The following is a 13,311-nucleotide window of genomic DNA, read 5'->3' on the forward strand; positions in this document are numbered from 1 at the left end:
TAAATTGTCACTTTAGAAATGTGTAGATGCAGTACCTTTAATCTTAAACTTTATGTTGGTGTGTTTACTGTTGAGTGAGAAAACAACGTTGCACATTAGCTTAATCCTCTGGGGACCCCCCAAAATAATTTGGGGACCCCCCGGGGGTCGGGGTCCCGACCCACAGGTTGAGAACCACTGGTGTAAAATAACTAAGTAGATTACTCAAGTACTGTACTTTCGAGGTATTTGTAGGCTATTGTGTCCTATTTCCAATACATTTACTTCTACTCCACAGTGGAGTAAACCCTATTATATTAAGCGGTTCTGCCGCCGTGTAGAACCGCTTTTAACCGCTTTTATTTCATTTTTTTTACTTTAAAAATGAATAATTTCCTGTGGTGTGTGTGTGTGTGTGTGTGTGTGTGTGTGTGTGTGTGTGTGTGTGTGTGTGTGTGTGTGTGTGTGTGTGTGCGTGCGTGCGTGCGTGTGTGTGCGTGCGTGCGCACGTACCAATTAACAAGTATACTCGTTAATGGCAGTGTTAAATTAATTATTTCCATGGACTTTAAATCATTGTTTTATTTGATGACCTTCCGGCCCTGGCATTTGAACTTTGTGCCCTAAAAACCTTTGACAACACCAAAGGTCAAGTGGTCTTGACCCTATAGAATGACAAAACTCCTATGAACATAGAAAAACATTTAAAGATGCACACATAACAAACGTTCACATTTTGTTCACATTAGGCACCCCTGGTTTAATTGTAAATGCTTTTGGCACTGCATTGAGTACACAACCCTCACCATGTGATTCAAACATGAACTTGATCTAATCTGTGTTGATAATCTCTGTTTTGACATATTCTACATTACAGACTTGTTGGCTGCATTCTTGAAACGCCAGATTATGAAATTGTGGCTTCAGCTCTCAGCTCTAATCCTTCACATCTAAGAGAATTGGATCTCAGTTATAACAACGTGGAGGATTCATTCATGGAACTCATCTCTGCTGGATTAAAGAGTCCACATTGTGAACTGGAGATACTGAGGTCAGATTAATTAACCAGCATTATTTAGATTACTTCTGTTTTATTATTTATTGTTTGATTATAATAAGATTATAATAAGAGGAGTAGAATCCTGGTACGGTTAGAGTTTGTGTTGGTTAGTCCTCACTCTGGCATCACATCACAATGATACGGTACAGTAAATACAATATGTGATCCATCATGGCCTGCTAGGGAATTATCACGTCCACTTACACAATCATTGAATGTCAAACTGGTGTAGACACAGACTGGAAGGTTTGCTGGTTCCCCAGCCCACCAGCACCAGCAGTCTGTTGTCCGTTTCATTTAGTCAATAAGGTTGATATCATGGTAACCCACACTGACTAGAAACAAGAATATGCCCATACTGTATATGGACTATGGAGATCACTGATATAATCAATATTAAGCCAATAACTTGGAATGCCCATATGTGGACATATTTTGTGAGTCTCATGTGGTCTATAACAGGGGTTTTCAAACCTTTTGACGCAGGTCACCCCTGTAAATAACCTTTTCATCCACGGCACCCCTGAATTACACTGTTAATTTTTAGAATCTTACATAAGTGATGCAAATATGCACATCTTTCCACCTGAGATACGGTAGGCTACGTCACAGAGAAATATCTGTTTCCATCAGAACTGACTGAAAATAACTTTATACTTGACGTTTAACCACTTGAACCCCAGCAGCCCTATTCTGGGGGGAAGGTTCACCAAAAAATAGCCGATCTACAAGCTCACAACGCATCACAACGTGACACGTTGTGAGCTTGTAGATCTGCTATTTTTGGTGAAGAGTTGGCTGTAGATGGAAAAATAACTCGTCTACAGTGCAAATCAGGTGTTCACATAGTGAAGTGATATTAATGTTGTGATATTGCCAAATATCATCAAATAATTCTGAGGCACCTCAGGGTGCCCCGTCACCCACTTTGAAAACCCCTGGTCTATAACATAAGACATCTATGATGTCAGACGTCATACAGTTAGCTTCCTGTTGGAAAATTACCATGATTTATTTCACATTATTCATGCCTGCCTGTTTTTTCATCTCTTTGGTCCCTCCTCCAAAACTCTGATAATCAATCCAGATATGTAATCTTTAATTACAGACTTGCTGGCTGTCACATCACACAGAGAGGATTTGACATCCTGGTCTCAGCTCTCAGATCTAATCTTTCCCATTTGAAAGAATTGGACATCAGTTTCAACTGCCTGCAGGAATCACAACTGGACCAACTCTCTGCTCTACTGAAGAGTGAAGAGTGTAGACTGCAGATCCTGAGGTAAATAAATAGTGTGTTTTCTCTCTGTGTGGATCTCTACTTGAACATCAACAGCACTTTGTTAAATATGGATTTCTCTGCAGGTTGTCAGGATGTGGGCTCACAGAGGAAGGCTGTTCTTCTCTGGCTTCAGCTCTGACCTTCAACCCCTCCCATCTGAAACAGCTGGACTTGAACTTCAGCCACTTAGGAGGCTCTGGTCTGAAGAAGCTCTCTGCTGCACTGGAGACTCTGAAGTGAGTAGACTTGGACTGTCGCCATGTTGGTTAGTGCAGTGTTTCCCTTACAATGTTGAACTGGCTGGCCAGGTGGGAGGGGGGCTTCTTTGTTTTTATTTATTTTATTTTATTTCAAAATTATAATTCAATTAAAAAATATGTTTAGAGTGCGTTTCAAGTTTTGTCCCTTGGCTCACTTTATCAAAGTCAGTATGGAACTCTGTAAATAAAAACTGCCCACCGTGTTCTAGGAGAACAGATCTTTAGTGTGAGCTGTAGGTCATTCCAAGAGGTTTGGACACTAAAACAAAACACTGTTTTTACCAGGTGTGTGTGTGTGTGTGTGTGTGTGTGTGTGTGTGTGTGTGTGTGTGTGTGTGTGTGTGTGTGTGTGTGTGTGTGTGTGTGTGTGTGTGTGTGTGTGTGTGTGTGTGTGTGTGTGTGTGTGATATCAAAATGAACAGAACTATGTCAGGTAGTGGAGACAGTGTGTTAGACAGTCAGACATTGATTCATTGTTGTTCTATTTCCTACAGTGTGAATCATTCAGGAGAACACTGGATTAAACCTCAACTCCTTACAAGATGTGAGTGTCTGTCTGTCTGTCTGTCTGTCTGTCTGTCTGTCTGTCTGTCTGTCTGTCTGTCTGTCTGTCTGTCTGTCTGTCTGTCTGCCTATACTCTGTTGGCCCCTCCCTCACTGTATTCAGGAGATATTATATAATAAAAATCTTCAGCAATGTGTTTTAAAGGTGTTTATTAACACAATCCAAAACATTGCAATTCAACCCCCCTCCAGGGCAGTGGTTCCCAAACTGGGGTTCAGGACCCCTAGAGAGACCATTTAAAACACAGTTCAATCAGTGTGTGAAGTGGCAACAGGCTTAGCTCTTATTCAGCAGATACAAAGTGTTGAGAAGTGTGGTGTTGCTGACCACATCCATAGAGGGGAGAGGGGGAACAGCCCAGGACCTCATGCTGCCCTCTACCCAGGTGAGGTGCACCCTAGTCCTGCTCCACTCCTCCACTCCATCCAGGAGGACCTCTGGAGGAACCAGAGGACCTCCAGGTGATCTGGACTCCTGAGGAGCAGTGTCTCCTAGGATTCAACAAACTAATAAAGATACTTTTTAATTTGACACGCTCCCACAAATATAGATTCTCACACAAAACAAGGCTTTGTGACGAGCAGGAAAAGTGGGCGTGGCTGTTCCCACTGCCCTAGGGGAGTTTCAACCTTTTGAAATGTGTTACTAGACATCTTTACAAACACATTAGTGAGGAAATGTCTTGAGAAGGAATTTATTCCATGTTTGGAAATGTTTCTGTCCTGACAACCAGTGGTGGAAAAAGTATATACTCGAGTAAATACTCAAGTATAAAAAAAAAACTTTTTTTTTTAATTTTGTATCAATGTATTGTTGTATTGAAATGAAGAACATTTCACCCAAAATAAATGCATTAAAACAGAACTGTCTAAATACAGTGAAAGTAGCCGATCTACAACCTCACAACGTCTGTCTGTCTGTCGTGTTTGTTGCATTGCAACATGTTGTGAGCTTGAAGATCTGCTGTTTTAGAATTATGAATACAGAATAGGTTCACTAGGGTTCAAGTGGTTAAGTAGACCTTCAATCAGGAACTGATTTTAATTAATAAAACGTTATTTTAATGATATTTATTTTATATGTTAAACACTTAAACCCACTTCACTGACTGGAGTTCCTCAGGGCTCTGAAAAATATCAGATCTACAAGCTCACAAGCACAAATTGTTCCTCAAAGAACCTTCTTTGAACCATTAACCATTTAAACCCTGCGTCCCAATGTTGGACATGTCTTAATATGTGAACATTCATCGTAAATAGCAGATCTACAAGCTTACAGCACATCGTGCTACGACACGTTTTGAGCTTGTAGATCGGCTATTTTGGAAACTGAGCAGACCAAGTATAGAGCCCTGGGGGACACCGGTCGATGAAGGGTTAAAGTGGTTGATGGTTCTTTATAGCATTGGTTCTCAAAGTGTGGTCTGGGGACCCCCAGGGGTCCTTAGGGGGTTCCAGGGGGTCCCCAGCAAAATGTTTAATACAGCATTACACTCATTTGAACCACTTTATCCATGTTTTACACGTTGACTATTTAAAACATTTAGAGCTAGAAAACATCTGTGCTCCAAAAGCGTCACTTCACGCCATGTTTGGAGCTTGTAGATCTGCTACTTTAGGTTCTTTTGTGTAATGCTGTAGTATGATCAAGTACAGTAGGGGGCGCTAGCTTAGGAAAAATCACAAAAAGTTAGAATCTGGAGAAAAGAGTTTTCTGACATTCCTTGTTGCTAAATAAAAAGATCTAATCTAAAATGACACAGATGTTTTATAGCTCTAATGTGCTAAATAGCTAACGTGTAAAATATGGATATAGTGGTTCAAATGAGTGTGATGCTGTATTAACACATTAGGTCTGCAGATCTACAAGATCACAGAGCATCACTTGGTGCCGTGCTGCGAGCTTGTAGACCTGCTATTTTTGAAAAAAATATGAACATGTGTGTGTGTGTGTGTGTGTGTGTGTGTGTGTGTGTGTGTGTGTGTGTGTGTGTGTGTGTGTGTGTGTGTGTGTGTGTGTGTGTGTGTGTGTGTGTGTGTGTGCGTGTCACTCAGTGAGGGATGTTTTTAATGTTTACTGTGTTTTCTCAGATTCACATCGTCTCACACTGGACACAAACACAGCAGCCACAGAACTCTCTCTGTCAGAGAACAACCGGAAGGCGACTCGGGTGGAACAGCTTCATTCATATCCTGATCATCCAGACAGGTTTGATGGACAGGTCAATGTTCTGTGTACAGAGGGTCTGACTGGACGCTGTTACTGGGAGGTAGAGAGGAGTGGAGTGGTTCATATAGGAGTGACCTACAGAGGAATCAGTAGGAAAGGACAGGGTGATGACTGTAGGCTTGGACAAAATAAAATGTCCTGGAAACTGGACTGTATCTATTTAGATGGTAACCATGGTAACAGATACGTTGTCTCACACAATAGTAAGGACACTTACCTTCCTGTTCGTCCCTCTGACTCCAACAGAGTAGCAGTGTATCTGGACTGTCCTGGTGGGATTCTGTCCTTCTATGAAGTGTCCTCAAACACACTGAGACACCTTTACACCGTCCAGACCACATTCACTGAACCTCTCTATGCTGCCTTTGGGTTATTGCCTGACTCCTCTGTGTCTCTTTGTGAGGACAGACAGACTGACAGACAGGGTGTGAGGACAGACAGACAGGGTGTTGTATCATAATGTGATAATTAGGAGGGGGGAGGGGGGGTTTACAGAATCAATATGGTTTGGTTTCCATAGCGATGGGGGTCTAACACATTGTACAGATTTATATATCATGAATACAGTGGTTCTCAAAGTGGGGGTCCGGGGACCCCAATGGGTCCTTGAGGGGGTTCCAGGGGGTCCCCAGCAACATTCAGGTATATAGCGTAAAAATCTGTGTAACCACTTTAACCATTTACTGTATAAATTGCCTCACCGCACTGTGGTACGTTGTGAGCTTGTTGATCTGCTATATTTTCAAACAAGGAATCTTGTACAAATGTAGTCTCTGGCACAAACCTCTCAGATTGACATGAAAAGGTTTGTTCTCAACTTGTGGGTCTGGACCCCCAGGGGGACCCCCATCTGGGGACCACCAGAGGGACCCCCAGGGGGTCCCCAGATGACAGTGAAGTGACAACGAAAGCACTTCTAAAAGTAATGAAACTATAAACTGGTCAAACATTGGACATGGTGTTTTGAAAATCCTTTTTTCTTAAGCTATAACATTTTATTATAAAATGTAAAACATTTATTTCAAACCTTTCATGTATATTTACTAATATCTTCAAGAAAATGAAACCATTTAAATTGTGCCAAAGTTACATTCAACGCTGATACAATTGTATTAATTAAAGACATAATAATAATGGATTGTTTTGTGAGGGTTATTCTGTGCTCACGCACGCACGCACGCACGCACGCACGCACGCACACACACACACACACACACACACATATCCATTTGGTTCCATTTTACACACTCAGATACAGGCCCATAAGGGTCCGTTTGGTTCCATTTGTACACTCTCAGTGAGCTTGTAGATCTGCCATTTAATAGATCTATCTATCCATCTATCTATCTATCTATCCCTCTATCTATCAAGAGTTTGGAAGTGCTCGTTTTCAATACCGTCCCACTGCCCACTGTTGAGTGATTTCCCAGGAGTGCTTCCAACCTCCAAATGTAGTTGTGTTCAACGGATCAATTCCAATGTCATCCCTGCACCCTCACTGACTTAAGTGACCTAAATGGTAAATGGTGCATTTATATAGCACCTTTATCCAAGGCCCTTGTACATAGATTGTGCATTACATTCACCCATTCACACACACATTCATACAATGGCGAAGGAAACCATGCAAGGCACCAACCTGCTCACCGGGAGCAACTAGGGGTTCAGAGTCTTGCTCAAGGACTCTTCCACACTAACTCTGGGGGAGCCTGGGATCGAACTGGGAACCCTTCAGGAACCGTCTGTGTTCTAAGACTGCAACTCTACCCCTGAGCCACTGAGCCACTGCTGCCCCCTGCTGACGTCAGCTGGTATGTGCTTGAGGGTTCATATTTACATATAATATTTATGTTAATCTATTCGTTTTAATTTCTGTTTATTGTAACAGTTCTCACATTGTTTTAGTCTCCGCGGTTACCACCTGTAAATAATTAAAATAAAATATATTTATGTCATATTGCAACAATGCTGTGGCTGCCGTGGGAGTGTGGGATATCCCCATCTGTCCATATTTGGTCATTGCGTCATATGGAATCCCCTGCAGTCCCGGCAGGAACAATGGGTTGGCAGGAGGACGTTATCTGGATACAATATAGACAACGTTCGTATAGAAACGATTTTTTGCCGATAGTACATTAATTCAGGGGTTTTCAAAGTGGGTGACGGGGCACCCTGGGGTGCCGCGATGGCAGTCCAGGGGTGCCGCGAGATAATTTGATAATATTTGGAATTTATTTGGACACTTGAAAAAATATTTAGTATAATTTTAAACTTGCAAAGTACAAAGTCAGTTCTAACCAAAATGGCTGTTATCTCAACGTTTTCCTCGCAACATAATCACTAAAATATCATTACTGTCAGGCAGAAACCTCTGTCGCACAAAACTAGTGAAAACAGCCGATCTACAAGCACACGACGCCAGGTGTTGTGTGCTTGTAGATCTGCTGTTTTCACTAGTTTAGTACATTTTATAGATGATAAATACAAAACTAACGGTTTTGGACATACAAGGTTTCCACCCGACAACGACGTCGACGATATGCTATAAATATAAGGTGTTGGGAGTGAAAATTATAATGTAGGGGTGCCTCGGATTAAAAAAAAATATTTATGGGGTGCCCTGAGACAAAAAGGTTTGGGAACCCCTGCGTTAATATACAAACGTTTTCATCTAGCGCAATTTAGTGACGAGCCAACGTTTTCATGTGGCGACTGAGTTGATACAGTATACATTCATCTCAAAATGTGCGCAAACATTTGAAAAGCAAACATCTTAATCTTAACATAAGTTTGCTTTTCTCACAGCTGTCAGTAGACAGGACAGCAGCAGCAACACCAAGCAGCAGGGGCGTCACAAGTGGGGGGGAAAAGTGGGACTGAGTTACTAGGGCCCAAGGTGGAGGAGGGGCCTTAATTATTTTATACTTTAGCTCTTGAGAAATAGCAGATATAGAAGCTCACAGCGTGGCAACGAGTGCCAGGCTGCGAGCTTGCAGAACTGCAATTCTTTGAAAAGTCGTGATAATGTGTGCAAATCTTTGAGTATGTATTTTTCATATGGGTCCTTCACATGAAAAGGTTTGAGCACCACTGACATAGAAACATAGGTTTTTTAAAAAAAAACCTAGGATTTGAAATATTCAGACACATTTCTTCAAAAATAGTAGATCTACAAGCTGCGCTGTGAGCTTGTATATCTACAATTTTTTAAGAGTTAAAGCACACAATAATGCATTCCCAGTCTAAATGGGGTAACCCCCCCCCCCCCCCCCCCCCTTCATGGGGGGCCTACAGTGAATCCTTGTACCCAGGGCCCAGAATTTGGTGCGACACCCCTGCCAAACAGTGAGGTGGGAGCAGTTGCACAATCTATGTAAAGTGCCTTGGATGAATGATGTACATCATAGTGCACGGAAACAGGATACCCCGTGGATACTCCGTGGATACCCTGTGGATACTCTCTGCATTCAAATGTCTGAGAAATGGTGAAAAAGTCTGATTGAATGCGAAGAGAGCAGTCGAAGCTGGTGATCATTGCATATATGGAAGACTTCTGTAAGAATAGACACGTCCTTCACCTAAGCCCCTTTTTGACTGCAGCTTTAGCACCTACTACACCACACTACACCACACCTGATGTTGTATGTCCCACAAGCTGAAGGGTCAGATTGTGGTATGTTAGTTCATATTGGTAAACACATATTATATGTGTTTGTACTTGACTGGGTTTTAGATTAGTATTAACGTTTATTGTACTTGATTGGGTGTTAGATTTGACTATTGTAAAATAGAAAAGCCTCCTGTGGACAGGTGATGAGAATTAGTACTTGTGCTAAAATCACTTATATCAATGCATCTGGTTCGTCCAATGTGATTGTGATGTCCATATCAAATAAATAAAACATAACATAACATAACATAACACCACACCACACCACACCGCACCACATAAAATTTTCCATTACACAAAAGTACCCCCATCGGTAAGAAACAAATTGACCCTTTTAACTGTGATTATAATACAATATAAATTTGTATTACAACTATCCTAAATTATAATACACTATAATGGATTATAACTGTGATTATAATACAATATAAAGTATTAATGTATTACTATGATAATTATAATACACTATAATAGATTATAAAAAGTGGTTATGACACAATAGAATCTATTATCATGTATTACTATATCCTGGTGGTCTAAATGAAAAGTTAGTGAGTGATCATGCAGTCATTATGAAGTTTGGCCCTGTTTGGCCTAGCTCAGACCTACTCTAGATTGGATACTTTTTAGTACCATGTTTAGTACCACTTTCACACCACTCTACCCAGGTCCTTGTAGTGGAAAACCTGGCACAAGTGGGCGGTGTGGAGTGGTGTGGTGTTGGGCCTGTGGAAAAGAGGCTCTATTCTTGTCACACTGTCTTGTATAAATAAGACACTGCCCAGAGAACGGGAGCGACACTAGCATGCGTGTTGTCTCAGAGTTCTTGATTTTGGTGTTAAATAAATATATTGTATTCATTTTCACTCTACCTTGTGGAAATTCAATTTCTATATTATATACTATATATATGATCTGAAAATGTACATAACAGGGTATATGCTTCAGTGCCTAGGCCAGACTTGTTTTCCTTTTTTCCACCAACCTTCACTAGGCTGCACTAGGCATGGGGCTGGGTGGATTGAAGGGTAGTTCATTCTTCATTTTAACCACATGATGGCGACACATAACCTTTATTGTTGGCATATCGACTGCCAACAATGTATTGGCCTCAGCCTGATGTGTTGGGGCATTCTGTGTGTTTATTATAAAAGTGTCGTAATCCAATTTCGTTGCTCATAAACCTCTACACCGCAAAGTAGACAACGCAGCACGCAATTTACCAAGAAAATCCTATACCATTCATATGTCTTGTTCAAATTGAAAAGGCCCTTGCTTTTGAACTGGGGACGAGCACTAATGAAGCATTACATTTTGTATAACACGGTTCTATTGTGAAAATAGCAGATCTACATCACAATTTCTGCTTATAAATATTTGACAGTTTGGCCAATGTGTCATTTTAGTGGTATTAAAAAGTCCACTCTAGAAATGTACATATACCCTCTATACCAGGGTTCCCCAACAGGCGGCCCGTGGGCCATTTGAGTCCCGCGGGGGGCTACTGTCTGGCCCCCAACAACCCCCATAATAATGGTGGTATAAGAGCAGCAACAACACTAGTTTATCGTCGTTGTTGGGTGGAAACCTCGTATCTCCAAATGTGTATGTTCTTTCGCAAAGTAATGCCCTGCTTCATCATACAAGGCCGTCGCACAAAAGTAGTGAAAACAGCAGATCTACAAGCACACACCGCCTTGCGGTGCGAGGCGTTGTGTGCTTGTAGATGGGCTGTTTTCACTAGTTTAAATCATTTTTAAAATGATAAATGCAAAACTAACGGTTTTGGACATACAAGATTTTCACCCGACAACAACGATATCTGAACTGTCGCTGGAGTAGCGGGAACGCCAACGTCGCCCCAAGCAATGCTGTGGCCCTCTGCTTGGCACCCTAGACATAATTCGGCCCTTGGGGAAAACTAATTGGGGAACCCTGCTCAATATACTTAAACTTTATGTTGGTTTGTTTACTGTTGAGTGGGAAAACAACGTCGCACATTTTCATCTGGGGACCCCGATAATTTGGGGACGGGGGTCCCGAACCACAGGTTGAAAACCACTGTCCTAGAGTAGCGAGACAGGCTTGCATATAACGGATCATACTATTCACTTCAGAGGGAAATGAAGCAGCAGCCAGATAGACGAGGTATAGGCTATAGCCTAGCCTACAGTAAATTGCATAACGATGTCAAAGAAGACACAATACAGAATTAAATGACATTTATAGCCTACAGAGTTTTAGAGATTGTTCGTTCTTATGAAACAATCAGCCTTTCCAATTTGGAACAGGCTGCTTATTGTGAAATAATCCCAGTTCCATAGACGCAGTGTTATTGTGGGCTCGCCTGGAAGGCGAGCACACGTATGTTATCTTCATTATTTATAGTCAGTCAGTCAGTATCTCCTCAAAACTTTGGCGCGATTCATCTCTTAAACGCTTACACCTTTCAACACCATTCAAATTTGTATGTGTTCAGCTTACTGAGGACACGTGTGCTTGTACTTTTGGTTTTGAAATGTTTTGTAGTATAAATATAAAAAAATAAAAATGTTTAACTTTAAGCACCCAATGCATTTCCAATGGGTTTAGTGAGTGGGGACAGAGTGGAGAGAAGGATAATAGACCCATGTTTATGTTAAGGCGCTGTGGCTGCAGTGTTCACACTTCAGATATGCTATCTATATCATTGCGTTCACACAGGTCTGCTCTCTGATTTGATCCAAATATCTAAGCTGTGTGATGTATATGTTCTGAGTTAAAACTACAAATATCTATAAATGTCCCTCTCCACTCTACTGATTGAGACAGCTGTGATTAAAGGCCTGTCTGTCATTGGCTGTTCTGTGGTGCTGCAAAGTAACCAAGTACATTTACTCAAGTATATACAAGTACTTGTACCTACAGTACAATTTTGAGATACTTTAACTCTACTTTCCATTTTTGTTACATATACTCTACTATAAATACAGCATTTGACAGCCTCAGTTACTTGTTACTTTGCAGATTTTATTATTAATAAAAAACATAGATGGACCACTTAATACTGCTATGAAGTTGATCTACAATGTGCGCACGCACGCACGCACGCACGCACGCACGCACGCACGCACGCACGCACGCACGCACACACACACACACACACACAAACAACTGTTACTGTGTTACTGTGGAGACGTTTGCTTGTATTTGTCTTTGAGACGTGTTTTGTAGTGTTTTAGAAATTTTACTTAAAAAGAATAAGGTTTTAGGATCCCGGGCAATGGGATTTACAGTATATATATCCTAGAACCCGCAGGGACAATCAGCCGTATTAGTGGTTGTTGTTGGTTGTCAGGGAGATATCACAACCAATGCATTTTCAAATCAGATCCACAAACACAATAAAAGTCATGCTCCACTCCTCAGTCTGGAGTGGCCACATAGAAGAACGCCTTGGTTATAGACATAGTGGAGGACAGATGTGATCTGGGATTGTTAACCTACAGTATATGCACTCAATATACACCTCTAGAACACATAGAATATGTACAGTAAGGTTCAGTAGAGTACAGTAAAAGTACAGTAAGGTTCAGTAGAGTACAGTAAAGTACAGAAAGGTACAGTACAGTAAGGTATAGTAGAGTACAGTAAAGTACAGTAAGGTACAGAAAGGTACAGTACAGTAAGGTATAGTAGAGTACAGTACAGTAAGGTACAGTAAAGTACAAAACAATACAGTAAGGTACAGTAGAGTACAGTAAAGTACAGTAAAGTACAGTAGAGTACAGTAAAGTACAATAAAGTACAATAAAGTACAGTGGAGTACAGTACAGTAAAGTACAGTAGAGTACAGTAAAGTACAGTAGAGTACAGTAAGGTACAGTACGGTACAGCAGAGTACAGTATAGTATAGTACAGTAAGGTACAGTAGAGTACAGTAAGGTACAGTAGAGTACAGTAAAGTACAGTACAGTAAGTTACAGTAGAGTACAGTAAAGTACAGTAAGGTACAGTAAGGTGGAGTACAGTAAAGTACAGTAGAGAACAGTAAAGTACAGTAGAGTACAGTAAGGTACAGTACGGTACAGCAGAGTACAGTATAGTATAGTACAGTAAGGTACAGTAAGGTGCAGTACAGTATAGTAAGGTACAGTACAATACTGTAAGTTACTGTACCTTACAGTACCTTAAAGTATCCTATTTGTTGGGTTGGAAGCGAGCCCACACTGTTTCGAAGGAACAGTATTTCTAGTTACTTATTAGAGCTGCCTGCCTCTGCTACAA

The 13,311-nt window shown here is 41.1% G+C and overlaps 2 protein-coding genes across 2 annotated transcripts in view; both read left to right on the forward strand.

The window, feature by feature from the left end:
* LOC308308739 (protein NLRC3-like) overlaps positions 1 to 13,311 on the forward strand; it is a gene marked incomplete at both ends in the record, with an annotated part of 195,327 nt that overhangs the window by 133,419 nt on the left and 48,597 nt on the right. The window lies entirely within an intron of this gene.
* LOC308308431 (protein NLRC3-like) overlaps positions 1 to 13,311 on the forward strand; it is a gene marked incomplete at both ends in the record, with an annotated part of 40,604 nt that overhangs the window by 6,446 nt on the left and 20,847 nt on the right. Inside the window, 5 exons of the mRNA XM_080753847.1 lie at positions 857 to 959; positions 2,218 to 2,321; positions 2,405 to 2,557; positions 3,076 to 3,125; positions 5,237 to 5,367. Coding sequence (XP_080609973.1) covers positions 857 to 959; positions 2,218 to 2,321; positions 2,405 to 2,557; positions 3,076 to 3,125; positions 5,237 to 5,367 — 541 coding nt within the window. The remainder of the gene's footprint in view (positions 1 to 856; positions 960 to 2,217; positions 2,322 to 2,404; positions 2,558 to 3,075; positions 3,126 to 5,236; positions 5,368 to 13,311) is intronic.

This window comes from Nannobrachium achirus (assembly GCF_963921795.1).
Source record: "Nannobrachium achirus genome assembly, chromosome: 23".
Lineage (NCBI taxonomy): Eukaryota > Metazoa > Chordata > Actinopteri > Myctophiformes > Myctophidae > Nannobrachium > Nannobrachium achirus.